The sequence below is a fragment of the Thamnophis elegans genome, chromosome 2 (genome assembly GCF_009769535.1).
Source record: "Thamnophis elegans isolate rThaEle1 chromosome 2, rThaEle1.pri, whole genome shotgun sequence".
In the NCBI taxonomy this organism is placed as follows: domain Eukaryota; kingdom Metazoa; phylum Chordata; class Lepidosauria; order Squamata; family Colubridae; genus Thamnophis; species Thamnophis elegans.
This window is the reverse complement of record NC_045542.1, coordinates 156,224,948-156,243,599: the sequence shown is the minus strand read 5'-3', so window position 1 is coordinate 156,243,599 and position 18,652 is coordinate 156,224,948. Positions and strand designations below refer to the sequence as shown.

Genomic DNA, 18,652 nt, shown 5'->3' with positions numbered 1-18,652 from the left:
ACCTGCAGCGACCCCGACTGGCCACCCCCCCTCCCCAAAACCGGCACCCCGGTCGCTGCTGCCGTTACCAGCATGTTTTTTAGTAGTTTTTCATGTTCTTCGCACATGCGCAAAACAATTTACAGTGAACTGTCCATGAAGCAAACCGGTAGCAATACCGGGAGGCGCACACCCCTGCAAAATATGTGTCTTTTGCACAATGCAAAATGATTTACATGTCACTGTTTTTCCTTCATGGACATCCACGCTCATATCTGAAACCAACATATATTTCTGGCACACATCATTTCATCAAAGCAGGACCATTTCTTGCTTTAAAATTGGCCACATTGTTAATATTGCTATGATGCTGCGGAGAGAGCTGGTTTAGTGTATCAATGAAGGCACCAGGCTAGAAACCAGGAGATTGTGAGTTCTAGTCCCACCTGAGGCGCACAGCCAGCTGCATGACTTTGCAACAGTTGGTGCCTGGGGAGGAGGCAGAAAAATTCAGACACCGGGCAACTGATTCCTATTAAGACGGTTGCAGTGTCCTGGGGTGATGTGATCAGCTTTTGCGACCTTCTGAACATGCAAAGTCAATGGGGAAGCCAGATTCACTTAACAACCATGTGACTAACTCAACTGCAGGGATTCACTGAACAACTGTGGCAGGAAAGGTCATAAAATGGGGCAAACCTACTTAATAATTGTAACTGACATATGAAAAATACAAAAAAGGAAGAGTCTTTTATCCCTCTCTTGTTATTTTCCCTCAATTCTCACCCCAACTATCTCTCTAAAGTGTTTACAATCTGTAGTCCCCTGTAATACTTACACCAGTTTTTCAAACTTAGCAATTTTAAGATGCGACTTCAACTCCCAGAATTCCCCAGCCAGCATGACTGGCTAGGGAATTCTGGGAGTTAAAGTCATCACATCTTAAATCTTTATTTACATATTTGGGTTCTTTAAAAATAGGAATCTCTGCCTCCCACCCCTACAGCTTTTTTACTTTCACCAAGCAGGAACTAAAAAGCACAGCCTCCCACTGAACCTATTTTCACATCAGCCCAGGAATCATTGATTTGAACCTTGAATCTTGTTTTGGTTACTCCCCTCTGGGAGGTTTCAAAGCAGAAGTGGTATTCAGCCGGTTTGCCCCGGTTTGAGCAAACCGGTAGTGGCGGAGGCAGCGGGAGGCCCCGCCTAACCCACCCAGACATCATCATGAACGCTCTGCGCATGTGCAGAAGTGCTGCGCATGAGCAACACAAACACGCACACACATGCAGTCCTGCTTCCGAACCGGTAGCGAAGATAAGAGGATTTCATGCCCACTTCAAAGTATTTGTAACAGGACTATTAGATTCTGTAACAGCGTTGTTCCTTATGCCATCCATCTGGCAAACTCAGGTTCTTTTTTCCCTGCCATGCATACATATACATCCAAACTAGACTGTGATGTTTCTCTCTGTCATATGTACATATATGTGCGTAATAGTTATCTTTTGAGAGCTAAATGCACCAAAATGTTATTTTAATATATGCTGATTAGTGTACATGTAAAGTGCCAACAGTCATTCTATTCTATTCTATTCTATTCCCTTCCAATTCAATTCCATTATTTTCCATTCCATTCTAACCTTGGAGTAACTGATGCAGCTTGCATAAAAAGAGCAAAAGGAAAAAATAGGAACGCCCTTATTACAATCGAAAAACAAATATATATTTTATAGGCAAGGCGTGCCACTGTTCAGAGCCACCGATCCTCTGAAAAACCCACATCTAAGGCAAAATTAGGGGTAGGAACTTCGGTTTTTGAAGGGTTAAAATTCAGATTAGTTTGCTCGAGAGGAGGGGACTCGGGAAAGGGGGCGGCGGCGGAGAGCTTCTTTCTGTCGAAGCCGCCGTTCTGTCCTTCGGCAAATTTGCAAGCGAAGCTTTACATTGCAGATTAATTAGAAATAAAAATTTTGGGTGGAGGCTGGAGTGGGATTTATTCCACAAGCGCGCCGGGATTTATTCGCGGCCGGAATTCCCATTGCAAGGAAGATCTCTCGGGCCTTACTCGGGATCTGTAAGTGAAGGAGCGGGGCGAGGCGGGAGCAACTGGGAAGCACCAAAAGAAGAGGGGTACACACTCCGCACCTCCTCCAAACGACCCTTTGATTGCGTGCGCACGACTGCCAATGGACGAAGAGGGGCTGTGAATTGCTTTTCATTGCATAAATCAAGGGTCGGGGGGAAAGTATTGAAATGGAAGCTAAGCAGATAAGTAAATGCAACTTTTAATTCCAATGCAAATCCGGATAGGATAGGATAGGATGTAGAGCAGAACAGAACAGTTTTAAGGGATCCTGCAGGTCATCTACTCCAACCCCTGTTCAAGCAGGAGACCTTGCCTATACCATTCCTGAAAGATGGCAGTCCAGTCTCTTTTTTGAAGCCACCAGTGATGAAGCTCCCACAACAGCTTCCGAAGGGAAGCTGTTCCATTGGTTGGTTGTTCTGTCAGAACATGTCTCCTTATTTCTAGATTGAATCTCTTCTTGATCAGTTTCCATCCACTATTCCTTGTCTGGCCTTCAGGTGCCTTGGAAAATAGCTTGACACCCCGTTCCCACTTCTCTGTGACAGCCTCTCAAGTATTGGACCACTGCTGTCATGTCACCCCTGGTCCTTCTCTTCACTAGACATAGCCAATTCCTGCAACTGTTCTTCATATGTTTTAGCCTCCAGGCTCCTACACATCTTTGCTGCTCTTCTCGACACTCTTTAATATAAGTGGTTTACAATTGCATTGTGTTGCAATTACATTGTGTATGTGTGTAGTTTCCCCCTCTGGGAAGTGAGAGTGGATCTATGACAATTCTCCATCGCCAACTTGCCATGGCCAACTTGCCACAGCTGACTCCCTGCAGGACAAAGAGTTGCACTAATATTGAAGAAATAGTCGGATAGAATTATTAAAGGATGCAAAAGGAGGGGACGGAATGAAATGTGAATGGCAAAAATTAAAATATTTTTTTATTTGTTTTAAATAATTAAATAGAATTATTAAATTGTCCCACAGCAGGTTGGCTGTGTTGAATTGGCTCATAGCAAGTTGGCCGTAGCGAGTGATCCCATTCCAAATGAGAATACCATAGTTCATTTGGGATGAGCCACAACCACAGGCCAGCAAGGGAGGTCAGATGTGGGGGGGAGTTAGTTGGTGGGCTCTTAACCCAGGGAGCCCTACTAGCAAGTGACAATCTGAAGCTATTGATAGCATTTATGTTCATTCTGTTGCAACCACAAGTGAAAGCTGATCTTTTGTTAGTAAAGAAAGTGGTTGCCTGAGTGTGTGTTGTGCTCTATTTTACAACCTTTTTGCCATAATTGTTCAGCAAAATTACAGGTAGTCCTCGACTTAACCACCACAATTGAGCCCACAATTTCCATTGCTCAGCAAGGCAACCGTTACATGAGTTTTTCACCCACTTTACAATCTTTCCCGACACGCTTAACTGAATCACTGCAGTTGTTAAGTGAGTCACATAGTTGTTAAGTGAATCTGGCTTCCCTGTTGACTTTGCTTGGCAGAAGGTCACAAAAGGGGGATCATGTGAGACACCCCCCCCCCAGGCATACTGCAACTGTCATAAACACATAGCAGTTGCCAAGCATCTGAATTTTGCGTGGCACGACAAACCGCGGTCCACTAAAGTGCGCCCGATTAAAGCGTGTCGCTGATGTCATCAGCAGCGCGACAACAACCACCGCGGAGAAAAAAGGGCGCTTTAAAAAGCGTTTTTAAAGCAAGCCGATTCACGTAAAGGTAAGGGTTAGGGTTAGGTTAAGGGTTAGGGTTAGGTTTAGGGTTACGTTAAGCGTTAGGGTTAGGTTAGCGTTAGGTTAAGGGTTAGGTTTAGGGTTAGGTTTAGGGTTAGGTTAAGGGTTAGGTTTAGAGTTAGGTTTAGGGTTAGGTTGGGGGGGGGTTAGGTTTAGGTTTACGTGTTAATTTTAGCTTTACCGCCCATAGCGTGCTTTTTTCGTCGCACTGTGATGACGTCAGGTACGCGGTTTCGTCGAGCGCGCTTTAGTTGACCGCGGTTTTGTGGTGGAACCGAATTTTGATCATATGACCACGGGGATGCTGCAAATGGTCGTTAAGTGTGAAAAGTGGTCATAAGCCACTTTTTTCAGTGCTATTGTAACTTTGAATAGTCACTAAACAAATGGCTGCAAGTCAGGCTATCTTGTGCAATTGTTAAGTTTGTTTGTTTGTTTATTGGATTTATATGCCGCCCTTCTCCCAAAGGACTCAGGGCAGCGTACAACATAAAAAAAAACACCTATTACAAAAGTTAAAAAGGATATTAAATAAAGTATCCAAAAACAAACCCAATTAATATTAACAATACAATTTTAAAAATTAGATTAAAATGAACAATTAAATTAGTCATTTATTTTATTCTGTTGAGGCCAGGCCGGCTTGCTGAAAAAGCCAACTTTTGCGGGCACGTCGGAAGGACTGGAGGTCGGGGGTTATGCGAAGCTCCGGGGTCAGCTCATTCCAGAGGGAAGGCGCTCCCACAGAGAAGGCTCTCTCCCTGGGGGTCGCTAGCCGACACTGTCTGGCCGACAGTGAATCACATGGTTGTTAAACAAATCCCGCTCCCCACCCCATTGTCTTTGCTTGTCAGAATCTAGCTGGGAAGGTTGCAAATGATCATGTAGCCCCAGGATGCTGCATCTACCTTGAAAACATGCCAGTGGCTAAACATGCCTGAATTTTGATCATGTGATCAGATTATTGGAAATATTTTTTTTCAGGACCATTAAAACTTTGAATGGTCGCTAAATGAATGATTGTAAGTCAAGGACTACCTGCGGAGGGGATGATTGGGAGTTAAGCATAAAGCATCTTCCAACTAGAGAGGGGTGTAAAAGGAAGGAAAAAATAGCTTTTAAGAAAAAAGTGTGAATCTGACTGGGGGACTTTAAAAATGTGGAATTGTTCCAGGGGAAGAAAAATATACGTAGCTCCAGGTTGAACTGTGGAATCCTTGGTGCTTTTTGAGCTTGGATGTTTTCCTGCAGACATTTTATCACCCAACTAAGTAACATCATCAGTGTTCCATGATGTGTTTGGAGTGCCAGGCTTCATCCTGATGCAGCATATTTCTGCCCTGTTAGCCAGAAACATACAGGCCAAACACTATCTCTCAACCAGGAGCATATTATTCTGTGCGATTTTGAGGACTACACCTCCCGTGATCCCTTGCCATTAGCTTTGCTGGATTGAGGATGATAGGAATTGAAACTTAGAACAGCTGTTTGAGTATTCCTGTCCTGCTCATGAATCTTCCTATTTTTTACTTTTTTAAGGAATTGATCTTGAGGGAGATGAGACGCATGAGGACGTCGTCGTCCCCCTTGCCTCAAGGAAGCAGAATCCCAATGCTAGATGTTTTCCTCTGCATCTGAAGGAAGAAATGGCAGGTCGGAAGTGAACTAGATTCATCCAGGGAAAAAAGATCATGTCTTTGGAGCGGGAGGTGGAGATTTCAGCCTCAGGGATTCAGAGAGTCATCGTTGACCCGGACATGAAACCAGAAATCAAGATGGAAAAGCAGGACTTGGAGCCTGAGAGACATGCCCACCTGGCTGGGCATACCAAAGTCGAATCAGGAGGGTTGTATCCCTCACTTCAGCACATTAAACAGGAAGACAATGAGAGTTCGGAACCGCAACAGTGGGAAGCACAATGGTGCAACTTTCTCGACACAGCCTCATCTCTTCCTCTGGGCCAGGGGCTCTCCGAGTTGCCGGAGGCAGTGCTGCAGCATAGCCCCAAGGCGTTTCCATCCATTTTGGAAGGAGCAGAGGCCGTGTCTGACTGGGCTAAAGCAGAGAAGGTCCCCAAAGTTACACTGGACAGCAGAGATTTCAGGATCCCAAGTGGAGGAAGCGAGGAGCCAACCGAAAACCCCGAAGCCGGCAATTCTGAATGCCAGCGCCAGCATTTCCGGCAATTCAGTTACAGGGAGGCCGAGGGTCCGTGGGAGACCTACTGCCAACTCCGGAAACTTTGCCACCGGTGGCTGATGCCCGAGAGGCACACCAAGGAGGAGATGCTGGAGCTGGTGATCCTAGAGCAGTTCCTGGCCATCCTGCCCTTGGAGATGCTGAGCTGGATCCGGGAACGGGATTCCAAGAGCTGCTTCCATGCAGTAGCCTTGGCAGAGAGCTTCCTCCTAAGGCAGCGTGAGAAGCCAGATCAGCAGGTGAGAGTTACTTTACTTCTGGAGATGCTGGGCGGCTGGGGGACCCCCCCAACTGAAGTTGGATGCTGGGTGAAGGATGGCGTACTGGCAGTCCTCGACTCACAAGTTCATTTAGTAACCGTTCAAAATTGCAACGGCATGTAACTTCTGAGCATGTTTCACAGTTACGACCTTTGAAGCATCCCCATGATCGTTTGATCAAAAGTCAGATGCTTGGCAACTGGTTCGTACTTACGACAGTTGCTGTGTCCCAAAGTCATGTGAGCCCCTTTTGCATCCTTCTGACAAGCAGAGTCAATGGGGAAGCCAGATTCACTGAACAACTAGAATTTTATCTGCTGCAGTGATTCACTTAACTGTGGTAGGAAAAGTAATAAAATGGGCCAAAACTTTAAGGTTATGATGAGAAATACATTAATTTGATTTGATTTGATTTTATTATATTTATATTAAACAGATTTCATAATTGGCTGCCCAAAAAGGTATTTCAAATACTTTATACAGGTAGTCCTTGACTTAGGACCATAACTCAGCCTGAAAATTATGAGGATAAGTGAGAAATTTGTTAAGTGAATTTTGCTCCATTTTACGACCTTTCTTGACACAGTTATTAAGTGAATCAATGCAGTTGTTAAAATTACTAACACAGGCGTCAAGTGAATCAGGTTTCCCAATGACTTTGCTCATCGGAAGTTTGCAAAAGGGGATCACATGACCCCAGGAATCTGCAAAACGCTATAAATATGAGTCAGTTGCCAAGCATCTGAATTTTGATCATGTGGCCCATAGGGATGCTGCAAATGTGCAAATGTGAAAAGTGTTCATAAGTCCCTCTTTTCAGTGCCGTAACTTTGAACAGTCATTAAATAAACTGTCATAAGTCGAGGACTACCCGTAGTCACATTTGCAATCAAACTCAAACACAATATTTGTCCTTGCCTTCGCGTCAGAAGGGAGAGGTTTTCTGTACATGGTTTTTAACCCATTGACAGAATTAGTCCACCAACCCATTAGCAATTTTCAGAAGACAGAAGCCATCTTACATTAACCAGTATCTATTATAAGCCACAAGGTGATTCACTTAACAACTGTGGTAGGAAAAGTGATAAAATGGGTTAAAATTTAAGGAACCATCTCATCCCACTGGGATTGGCCCGCCCTACCCATGCCAGCAGAGGAGGAGATGGATGATAGGAACAATGAGAAGACTAATAATAGTAATGCAGCCTTAGTGAATGGTTTGACAGTGTTGTGGGAATTAGTTGTTTAGCAGGGTGATGGCATTCGGGGGAAAAACTGTCCTCGTGTCTAATTGTTCTGGTGTGCAGTGCCCTATTGCGTTGTTTTGAGAGTAGGAGTTGAAACAATTTATATCCAGGATGCGAGGGGTCTGTAACTATTTTCATGGCCCTCTTTTTTGGCTTGTGCAGTGTACAGGTCCTCAATGGAAGGCAGGTTGGCAGTAATTGGGTTTTTCTGCAGTTCTGATTATTCTCTGAAGTTGTTGTCTCTCTTGTTGGGTTGCAGAACTAAACCAGACAGTCTATAGATAGTTATTGGCTCTCCAAACTTGTTTAAGTTAGGGTTTTTCCCCCAATTTTTTTTTTTAATTATGATATAAAATACAAAGAAGAGAAGAAAAAATAGGAAATTAAGGGAAGGGACGGGGGTGGGGAAAAGGGAGTGTGAGATACAAGGGGAAAGAGAAAAAAGAAAAGGGGCATTGACCTCCGACTCTTCTTAGCCCAGTACAAGATGAACACACTCCAACCACAAGTTTTTGCTTGACTAGCCATTCCTATAACATCAAATCTTTCTCATCAACAAAACCAAAGTCAAAGCTTCATTCCCCCCCCCCCTTCACAACACAAACACAAATTCCAGAAGGGATATCAAAACAAAAACAAATGTACCCCTTTGAATAAAATAGTGAATGTAACCACGCCTGCTTTATCTTCCTTGCTATGGAAATAATGTGGATTTCTGCTTGGACCTAAGCGATCTTTGGGACCTGTCACCATTTTTATTTACAAAATGCATTGTATTCTTTCAAATTCTTTGACCTGACTGGAAGAAAAAAAGGGGATTTTGTATGTGTGTTTGTGTGTGTGTGTGTGTTTTTCTGAACATTTCGTTACCAGATTAGGTAACTTCATCATCAGGGTTTTCTTGTCTTATTCTTATATAAATGAGTCCTAGCTTATAAATGTCTCGTGTGACAGTTTGGTCAGTTGGTCGTTTGAACGGTTGTTCATTCGGAGCGCGATTTAAATTCTGAGCAGCTGATTGGTTCTCTTGCTGATTGGACGTTCAAATGGTCCGGTTTCTTACATATTCATATGCTGGATCTAGATCACTATGCTTGTTAATTGCTCCTTTGGTAGAAATACCAAGCTTCAATAAATTTGTGTGTGTGGTGGGTGCTAGCAATGATTTTCCCCCCTTCCCAATCAAACTGGTGTTGTTTATGATCGGTGTGATTTGAGATCAGGGATTTTTGATGGTGCCGTTTTAACTGCTAGTTCATGTTCATGAACCTTTGTTATCAATTGCCTTCCTGTTTGTCCCACAAAAGAATTGCTTACAATCGTTGCAACTGATTTTGTATATACCGTGTTGCTGTTGTCTTCCGTCTGTATTTTGTCTTTGAGTTTCGATTGAGTTTTTTTCTGAGTGTAAATGTGGGTTTGTGAGCTATCCTTTATAGCAATAGCAATAGCAATAGCAGTTAGACTTATATACCGCTTCATAGGGCTTTCAGCCCTCTCTAAGCGGTTTACAGAGTCAGAGTCAGCATATCGCCCCCACAATCTGGGTCCTCATTTTACCCACCTTGGAAGGATGGAAGGCTGAGTCAACCCTGAGCCGGTGAGATTTGAATCGCTGAACTGCTGAACTAGCAGTCAGCTGAAGTGGCCTGCAGTACTGCACTCTACCCACTGCGCCACCTTGGCTCTTATCCCTAGGGGTTGCTGTATTCTGGCAGCCATTTAGGATGTTCCTTTGATGTGTGAGACATTAGAATAGAATAGAATAGAATAGAATTGAATTGAATTGAATTGAATTGAATTGAATTGAATTCTTTATTGGCCAAGTGTGATTGGACACACAAGGAATTTGTCTTTGGTGCTATATTAATAATATTTAATATAATAAAACATAATATGTAATATAATACATAATTTAATTTCATAATACGATCCTTGTCATCCAAACCCCGACAAAATACACAGCCAACCACCACACAAAAACATACATCAAAGGAAGATCCAAAACGGCTGCCAGAATACTGCAAATGTTTCAGCAACATCAATTTTGGGCTCAATTGTAGTTGTAACCTGAGGACTACCTATACTTCTTATCATTAGGCAATTCTTCCTAATGTCCAACAGAAAACTACAGATAGTCCTCAGTTTACAAACATTCATTCAATGACCAAAGTTACTACAGTAATGGAAAAAAATGACATGGCTATTTTTTACACTACTGCACATGATCAAAATTCAAACCCGTGGCAATGGGTTGATACAAGGGTGGATAAAAATTGATGTTTTTTAAAAAAATTAAAAATCAGATTTTTTAAATTTTAAATTGGATTTTTTTTATATTTAAATCTCATTTTTTTTTATGAAATTTATTTTAATAAAATGCTTTTGGAGTAAAAATCTAAAGATAGTTTTCAATTTAAGATACATTCATAATTTAGTTGATTCAGCATGAAATGGAGCTTAGTTATGTAGCATGAGAATGTATATTCTGCAATATTTTCATTTTTGGTAAACTCATTCAATGAATCCAAGCTCTGCAAGCTGAGATAACATGCACTGCATTGATGCATTCACACAATTTCACAGCAGACATGATAGTTGCTCTTAAAAAATTATGATTTAAATCAATCCTTTTTACTAGTGGTTTAAATTGTGATTTAAATTGTGATTTAAATCAATTTGATTTAAATCAAATCCACCCTGGTTGATACAGTATTTCTGATGGCTGCAGTGTCCCAGGATCATGTGATCACATTTTGCGACCTTCTGACAAACACTTCACTTAACAACTGCGTTCTAACTTACGGCAGTGATTCATTTAACTGGCAAGAAAGGTTGAAAAATGGGGCAAAACTTAATGAACCACTGCCTTGGTTAAGAAGAAATTGTGATCGTAAGTTGAGAACTACAGATAGTCCTTGACTTATGACCATAATACTGTAGAGATACAAAATTTCTGGTGTTACGTGACACATTTGTTAAGTGAGTTTTGCCCCATTTTACAACATTTCTTGCCTCGGTTGTTAAGTGAATCACTGCAGTTGATAAGTTAGCAATCCGGTTGTTAAGTGAATCTGACTACCCCCTTGACTTTGCTTGTTGGAAGGTTGTAAAAAGGGATCATATGACCTCGGGACACAGCAATCGTCAGTATGAATCAGTTGCCAAGCATCTGATTTTTGATCACATGATCATGGTGATGCTTTGGTCATAACTCTGAAAATTGGTCAGGAATCACTTTTTTTTCAGTGCCGTTGTAATTTTGAATGGTCACTGTTTAAAGTCAAGGACTACTTGGACTCATACCTCCCTGCCAACATGAGCCAAAATGGCTAAAATGCAGAATTGCAGGCTAATTCTGCCAGCAGTTTGATTCCCTCGATCCTAACCGGCTCAAGGTTGACTCAGCCTTCCATCCATCCGAGATCGTTAAAATGAGGACCCAGCTTGTCGGGGGGCAATAGGCTGACTTTGTAAACTTCTCAGAAAAGGCTATAAAGCCTCATGAAGCCGTATATAAGTCTACATGCTATTTCTATTCACTTACGTGTGAAATGTGGCAAGAAAAGTCGTAAAATGGAGCAAAAATCGCTTAAGAGTCTTGCTTAGCAACAGAATGTCGGGACTCAGTTGTGGTCATAAGTTGAGATCTACTTGTACTAGATTACAGGCTCTCTTTCTTAGAAACAGGAGGATTATTGCTCCTTTCTGCCTTCAGAAGGTCCTGAGTTCAAATCCCTAACAAAATCGAAATATACGTCTAAGTGCTCTTACTATTGCAATTGTTATTTCAGTTCATTGGATCTTCTCCTGCCTTCTTAGAAAATAATAATGGGGTGGGTTGGGGGAGGGGGGAAACATGCCCACCTGCCCCCAAAGAGACAAAAGTGGTGTAGGAAGTATCTATCTCAAAAAGATGGCCATTTCCTCTACTCCTGTTACAGATTAAAATTCCTCTTTTGTTCCAGATGACAGGGATAAAGCAAGAGGGGGCAGTGAATTTCCCCGAAGGAAAAGAAACTTCTCTGAATGTTACCCTCAGGCAGCTGAGCAGGGAGGTCAAGCAAGAGGAGGATGGGACGACCTGCATGATAGGTAAGGGTTCCTTTCTTGGCGAACTACAACTCCCAGCTGTCTTTGCTCTCAGTTATGTAACCTTTATGCCCTCCATTTTGTTCATTGCAGAATTTCACCACTAGGGGGTGACCTTTGCAGCATCAACCTTCATACTGTAACTGGAGAATTCAAATTATGCAACTTGATTTGTGGAAGTGGGGTGATATACATATATAAAGGATAGCAGGAAAGGTAAAGGCTTCCCACAAGCAGAGTCAATGGGGAAGCCAGCGAGAAGTTGGTGGCTGTGATCACATGAGATCCTTAAGAATCTGCACAGTCCTCGTTTAACGACGGCAACCAGGACTGCCAAAACTGTCATTGCTAAGACAGGTGGTGATGTGACATCATGCTTTACAATCGTGTTGTTCAGGGACATGCAGTCAGGGGAGGCAGAGGCTCACCACTGTCATCATGAAAAGAAAAAAAAATGTAAAAGGAAAAAGGCAAGAACTGAGGTCAGGCTGAGCTAGTTGCTGCCAGAATCACCATGGATGACTCTGCTTAGTGCTTAACTGTTTAAAAAAGCCTCTAAAAAGTGCCCTCTGCAGGGGGCGGCAGGAGAACGAGGTGCCTCATCTAGTCAGACTTTATGATCACTCAAGCAGAGCTAAGAAGGGTTAAAAGCCGAAAAATTCCTGACGTAGATGAGGCACGTCGTTCTCCTGCCTCCTGTAGAGGGTGTTTTTTTAGAGGCCTTTTAGAGGCTCTGGCAGCAACTAGCTCAGCCTCACCTCAGCTCTTGCCTTTTTCCTTTTACATTTTTTTTTCTTTTCATGATGGCAGGCAAGAGCAGAGTTGAAATCCTCTCTGAAACAGCTGGAAAAGGTATGTGTGTGGGTCAGAGGGAGGGGGAGAAATTCAAAAAGTTTGATTGCATGCAGAGCCACGTTGCCTTTTCAAACACACACACACACGCACACACACAGCTGGATAAAAGTATATAAGCCCAGGTTCAATGATTACAAGTTTGAAAAGGCAACATGGCTCCACCTGCAATCAAAGGCTCAGATCGGAAGGCAGCAGGGGAATGGTGGGTCGGGGTTATGGCAGAGGAGCTGCTTTCAAGCCATTGGAAAATGTATCCAATCCAACTTCTGTGTTTGTGTTTGTTTGAGAGTGAGTGAGTGAGAGAGGGATCCAACTTCTCTGTGTGCGTGTGTCTGTTTGAGAGAGGGGGGAGGGAGGGAGGGAGGAGGGGGAGGGAGAAGAAAAAGAATGAAGGAAAACTTTTTCACAAAGGAGAAAAACAAATGCTGTCGCTTTAAATTGGAACTGAGCATGCCTGGCTGTGGAATTCTGGGAGTTGAAGTCCAAAAGTCTAAAAAAATTGAAACCCCTGTATCAGTGCCTCACCAGCCATAAACCTCACCGCACATCACTGGTGTTGTTTAGCAATGGCAATTCCGGTCCCCTTTGCCCTCATAACATGAGGACTACAAATGCAAAGAATCTTCAGCCTTCAGAATGTTGCTGAACCTCTCTCAGCTGCCCTAGTCAACTTGGCTGAGAGTGAAGACCTCTGGGAATAGTAGTTCAGCAGCATGTGAAAGGCCTCTAATTCCCTGTGAATGTACAGATAGCCCTCAACTTATAAGCATTCATTTAATGGCCAATCAAAGTTACAATGGCACTGGAAAAAGTGACTTATGACCATTTTTCACACTTACAACTGTTACAGCATCCCCATGGTCCCGTGATCCTAATTTGGACATTTGGCAACTGGCTTGTATTGATGACAATTGCAATGTTCCAGGGTCATGTGATCACCTTTTGTGACCTTCTGAAAAGTAATGTGATCACTGCAGTGATTCACTTAACAACTGTGGCCAAAAAGGCCATAGAAGAGGGCAAAACTCTCTTAACTGTCTTGCCTAGCGAGGGAAAATTGGGGCTCAATTGTAGTCGTAAGTTGAGGACTACCAGTAATGGGAAGAAGGATTAACCTTGAGGGACAGAAGGAGGAGCCACGACCAAAACAATGGTCAGACAAAAGAAGACTGAGTCTCGGCCAGAACCAGATGGATACATTAAAATGGACAAAATGTATATTTCGTTATGTGTATATCTTAATGTAATAAAAAGTTGCAGCAGGAGGTGCTGCTAATTTGAGACATTCCACACACCACCTTTCCATATCTCACCCTACTTGGCAGTTGGGTGACCATTGGCAGGAGAGGTAATCCTCAACTTAATGACCGTAATAGAGTCTGCTCATTAAGGTCATAGATCACAATAGTTGTAAAGTGATTACATCAAACTGGACTCATTTTATGACCTCTTTTTCAGTAGTCGTTAAGTGAGCTCACTCTTCACTCTAAGGCATTTTTGTCAAAAACCGGAAGTAAACAAAAGTTGCCGAGTGCCCAAAATATGGTCACATGACTGCGGGGGGCAAGGGAGGAGCCATTGGATATTTCGGAACTGGGTCATAATTAACGTTTGGGGTGTCCATTGGAACTTCAAACAGTCACTAAGCGATTGGTCGTAAATCGAGGACTATCTGTATTTTCACTGGCCTGCTCCTGAGGTTCCCATTTTTTCTTCCCCAGCCCAAAAAATGGGTTTTTCTGCAAAACTTCCAATCCCCCTTCCTTATTCCTCGGCATGTTTGAGCAGCCCAAGGAATTGCTTGCCCTGCCTGAACCCTAAAGAGAGAGGTACTAATCGGCGGGGGTATTCTTGTATTTGGCAGATGACAAAAGGCAAAGAGACCACCAGGAGATGATGGCAGGGAGAGAAAACATTCAGGACTTAAAAGAACCTGTCTCGAATCCGAACAAGCCAACCGAAGAACAGCCAGAAGAGCCGGAGACCGATCCTGTTGCAATGAAGAGGAGAGATCTCTACACAACCATCCTCAGGCAACCGATTCCCAAAGGGAAACAACCGAGTGACAAATTATTCCATAGCCTCAACAAGCATCTCCAGGCCCATACCGGCAAGGAGCTCTTTGAATGCTCCGATTGTGGGAAGGCCTTTTTTTCCAGGGCCGGCTTCATCGTGCACATCCGAGTCCACGGCCAGAAAAAACCCTACGAATGCTCGGAGTGTGGCAAACATTTTCGCCGCAGCTCGCACCTCAACAACCACAGCAAAATCCACGCTGGGGTGAAACCCTTCCAGTGCTCGGATTGTGGGAAGACCTTCAGCCGTAGTTCCAGCTTGGTCTCCCATCAGCACATGCACACGGGGGAGAAGCCCTACCATTGTGCCTCCTGCAGCAAGAAGTTCTGCGACAAATACAGCCTGATGCGTCACGAACGCCTCCACACTGGCGACAAACCCTACAAGTGCACGGAGTGCGGCAAGAGTTTCAACCAAAGCCACCATCTCATTACTCACAAGAGGAGCCACACGGGTGAAAAGCCCTACGTGTGCTTGCTGTGCAGCAAAAGCTTCTGCGATCGGTCCACGTACATCCGGCACCAGAAGAACCACATGGGTGAGAAAATGTTCAAGTGCTCCGAGTGTGGGGAAAGCTTCAGCCGGAACAAACACCTTCTCCGGCACCAGAGAATCCATACAACCGGGGAGCTGTACACCTGTTCCGATTGCGGCGAGAACTTTTCCCGTCGGTCGGGCTTGAAAATGCACCAGAAAATCCACACGGGGGAGAAACCCTACGAATGCGGGGACTGCGGGAAGAAATTTAACCGAAGCACCAACCTGATCAGCCATCAGAGGGTCCACACGGGAGAAAGACCGTATGGTTGCCCCGACTGCGAGAAGAGATTTAGTCGGAGATCGCATCTCGTTAGTCACCAGAGAATCCATGGGCAGAAGAAGGAAATGCCCCAAGGGCTCTTGCATCCCCCTGCAGGGATTTACATGCCCACGCTGTTCATCACAACCCTGTGAGGTAGGTCTGTTGGCTTGAGAGGCAGACCAAGCCAAAGTCATTCAGAACTCTATGGGGTTCCACAGTATTTTGCCACTGTTGAATGAAAAAAGCGACATTGTAGTGTCATTTGATGTTGAAAGATGTTGAGACTCTCGAGAGAGAGTGTAGAGAAGAGCAACAAAAATAATTTGGGGAAAGGAGCCTAAAACATATCAAGAACCATTGCAGGAAAGCCCAATCCTTGTGCCTTGAGTGAAAAGCCTGGGCTGATTCGTTTGATGATCCATTAATATGGTTTCTTCACTGTCCACTGCTGAGCTGGCAGCAGAGTCGGACAGCAAGGAGGTTGGGGAGGAACATGGGCCAGTCCTGGAGTCTGGGGAAGGCTACGATGAGGCTCTGCATCAGAGGCAGAGAGGGGGCCAGGGCCATCTGGGAGTTATGTGCTGCATCCAGAACCTGTCGGAACTGGCTAAATACCACCTCTGCAAGTTGTGCTGACTGAATCAGGAGCCATAAAGTCCATTACAAATAATCACACTTACTGACAGCTATTGGACCCGAGGACTCCGTGGCTAAGCAGCAGGGTTATAACACATGTCACATGACTGTGTCAGACCTGGAAGCCATCTTTTGCACTGGGCCTTCAAGGCCTGCCACATTTTCTACTGGGAAGGGGGGATTATATGGAGTATGGGTGATATATAATCGGAACCCTGACAGACTGCTGATTTGGTGATTTACCGAGACGTATTTTGCCACACGAGCCACTGTATAAATTATAAACAATTTAAATTGATATTGCACACTTCAGAAGTGACCTTCTCTCTGAAGTGCCATTCTTCTACCAATTCTCTCTTTTTCTCCCCTTCTTGTTTTTCAGACCAATGGTTTAATTCCGAAGGAAGACCTTTACCAATTCACCTCTTTGGTAGGAACAGAGGGCCGATCTTACAGCAGAATGTCAGAAAGAGGAATATGGAGGAAATGGGCTGTAAAACACATTTTACTTTAGGTTGAGGAATGAATTCTCCACCCCCTCCACCAAAATCTAGTCTTGGTCGTCAATCCCACACTTCCAACCTTTTTTTTTTGCTAAGAATTGTATAATCAGTTGGATGAACTGTTGTTATGTTTCTGTTTGTGACTGTTGTTTTTTGTTTTTTCATATGGAGGAAATTGTACGACGTTCAGCAATACAGGTCTTGAGATCATCCATCAATTTGATTTGGGTTTTTGTGTCTTCCTGAAATTAAAACATCTCACGCTCGCTATCCCTCCCTTTTTCCCTCCATGGGTTGGGAATCACGTTTGTTGAGAATTGTTAGGTAAGCTCCCCGCTGGGAGAGCGAGTATGTTCAGCGAAGCGTTGTGAGAGTTGTGTTGGAGAACACACAAACCAGCATACAGAGACATTACAGTTTGAATAGGCTTTTACTTTCGTGGAAATAGAGGTATCAGAGTCCATCAAACAGTCCAAGTCATACACGGATAAGACAGTCAGTCATCAATGTCTTTCAGTTAAGGGGTAATCCAAATAACATAATCCAGTAACATATAATCAGTCCAGTAATCAAGGTTTCCTAACAGTTGCAAAACTTACAATAGCTCACGGCACTCAGATCAGATCAGCCCAGTATCTAACAAACAGAGAGAGAACTAACAGACATTCTGGCTCTCTTTTATGGCTGATTGAGGAAAAACAGCAACCAGTCACATTTTACAGTATGGTTTAAAGAAACAGTTACAACATTGCTACATGATTTATATATTGCCAACCCAACCGTTAGATTATATTCCTAACAAGAATGATAGAACAGCCCCCTATACCCCATGGCAAAAGTACACACTTTCCTAGCCACAGACAGGCAAAGTTCCAAGTAACACCCCCAACGAAATAGGACTCCGAGACTTGAGTTTCCTCAAAGTTCCATTTTATTAGAGATGTCATATTGGCACATCTGGGAAAACCCGAATCTGAAAGTTTCCAGGTTTTCCCCACTCAAATGAATGTTCAAGTCCCTGCCCAGCACCCACATATCCATTACATGATCCAATCAGGCATCATCGAAAACTGGAGATGCCTCCCAGTCACCTCATCGCAGCTACTGGGCAAGGTGTCCTTGACTCTCTGAGAAAAGAATGTTATTTTGACTATATATCTCCCATACTCCATATAATCCCCCTCTCCCATTTTCCCACAGTAGAAAATGTGGCAGGCCTGAAGGCCCAAATGTAAAAGATGGTTTCCAGGTCTGACACAAAGTGCAACCAAGAGTTGTGTCCTGATTCTCCTCTTCCTTAAAGCCAGGGCAAAATTCTGTCCCTTGATTCTTTAACAATTTAGGATAAGGAATAAAGGGATTTTTATTTATTTGGAAAATTTATATTGCCGCCTATTCACGCATGGCAACTCAATACCAGGGAGGTGCAGGCAGGGGAGGCAGGGCCTCACCACTGTCATCATGAAAAGAAAAGAAAAATTAAAAGGAAAAAGGCTGAGGCAATTGCTGCCAGAGTCACAGTGGATGACTCTGCTTAGTGCTTAACTGTTTAAAAAAGCCTCTTAAAAAAGTGCCCTCTGCAGGAGGAGGCGAGAGAACCACGTGCCTCATTTAGTCTATCTTTATGATCACTTGAGCAGAGTTAAGCAAGGGTTAAAAGGCGAAAAATTCCTTATGTAGATGAGGCACGTGGTTCTCTTGCCTCCTCCTGTAGAGGGCACTTTTTTAGAGGCTTTTTTAAAACAGTTAAGCAGACTCATCCATTGGAGGCTCTGGCAGCAGCTAACCCAGCCTGACCTCAGCAGCTCTTGCCTTTTTCTTTTTACATTTTTTACATTTTCATCATGGCGTGTTTGTTTCTTCACTTCACTCAAACAAACTCTCTCAATTTGAGAGAGAGTTTGTTTGAGAAGAGAGGGGCAGCCTTGTTTGAGATGAGAAGGGCAGCCCGCCAGCAGAGGTGGGTCTTTTACCTGCCTCTGCTGGCGGGCTGGCACTTTCTTTCTTCTGCCCGCTGTGTCCCCCTTCCCTTTCTCCTCTCCCCCCCACCGGGAGCACCGTCCTGCTCCCCTCCCCCTTTCCTCCTCTTCGTCCTCCTCTCCCCTTTCACTGGCTGCAACTGAGTGAGGAGGCACCGCGGGGCCAGGCCCTCGCACCCGCTTCCAG

At 43.9% G+C, this 18,652-nt stretch overlaps 1 protein-coding gene across 2 annotated transcripts; it reads left to right on the top strand.

Moving 5' to 3' along the window:
- The first annotated feature begins 1,862 nt into the window (after window positions 1-1,862).
- On the top strand, window positions 1,863-16,709 carry LOC116504752 (zinc finger protein 436-like). Of its 2 annotated transcripts, none has more exons than XM_032211973.1 (5): window positions 1,863-2,059; window positions 5,356-6,254; window positions 11,491-11,617; window positions 14,334-15,500; window positions 16,366-16,709. In XM_032211973.1, exons 2-4 carry the CDS (start codon window positions 5,508-5,510, stop codon window positions 15,497-15,499), a joined length of 2,040 nt encoding a protein of 679 aa, XP_032067864.1. In that variant the 5' UTR covers window positions 1,863-2,059; window positions 5,356-5,507; the 3' UTR covers window position 15,500; window positions 16,366-16,709. The 2 variants fall into 2 exon arrangements, with proteins under 2 accessions (XP_032067864.1, XP_032067865.1); XM_032211974.1 differs by lacking the exon at window positions 1,863-2,059 and adding an exon at window positions 2,075-2,257.
- The last annotated feature ends 1,943 nt before the right edge of the window (window positions 16,710-18,652 follow it).

What these genes read in the sequence shown, in the direction of transcription:
- LOC116504752 (XM_032211973.1), top strand. Translation starts at nt 5,508, where the DNA reads ATGTCTTTGGAGCGGGAGGTGGAGATTTCAGCCTCAGGGATTCAGAGA. An exon ending in GTGAGAAGCCAGATCAGCAG is followed by an intron (nt 6,255 to 11,490) that starts GTGAGAGTTACT and finishes CTTTTGTTCCAG; the next exon opens with ATGACAGGGATAAAGCAAGA. An exon ending in TGGGACGACCTGCATGATAG is followed by an intron (nt 11,618 to 14,333) that starts GTAAGGGTTCCT and finishes TGTATTTGGCAG; the next exon opens with ATGACAAAAGGCAAAGAGAC.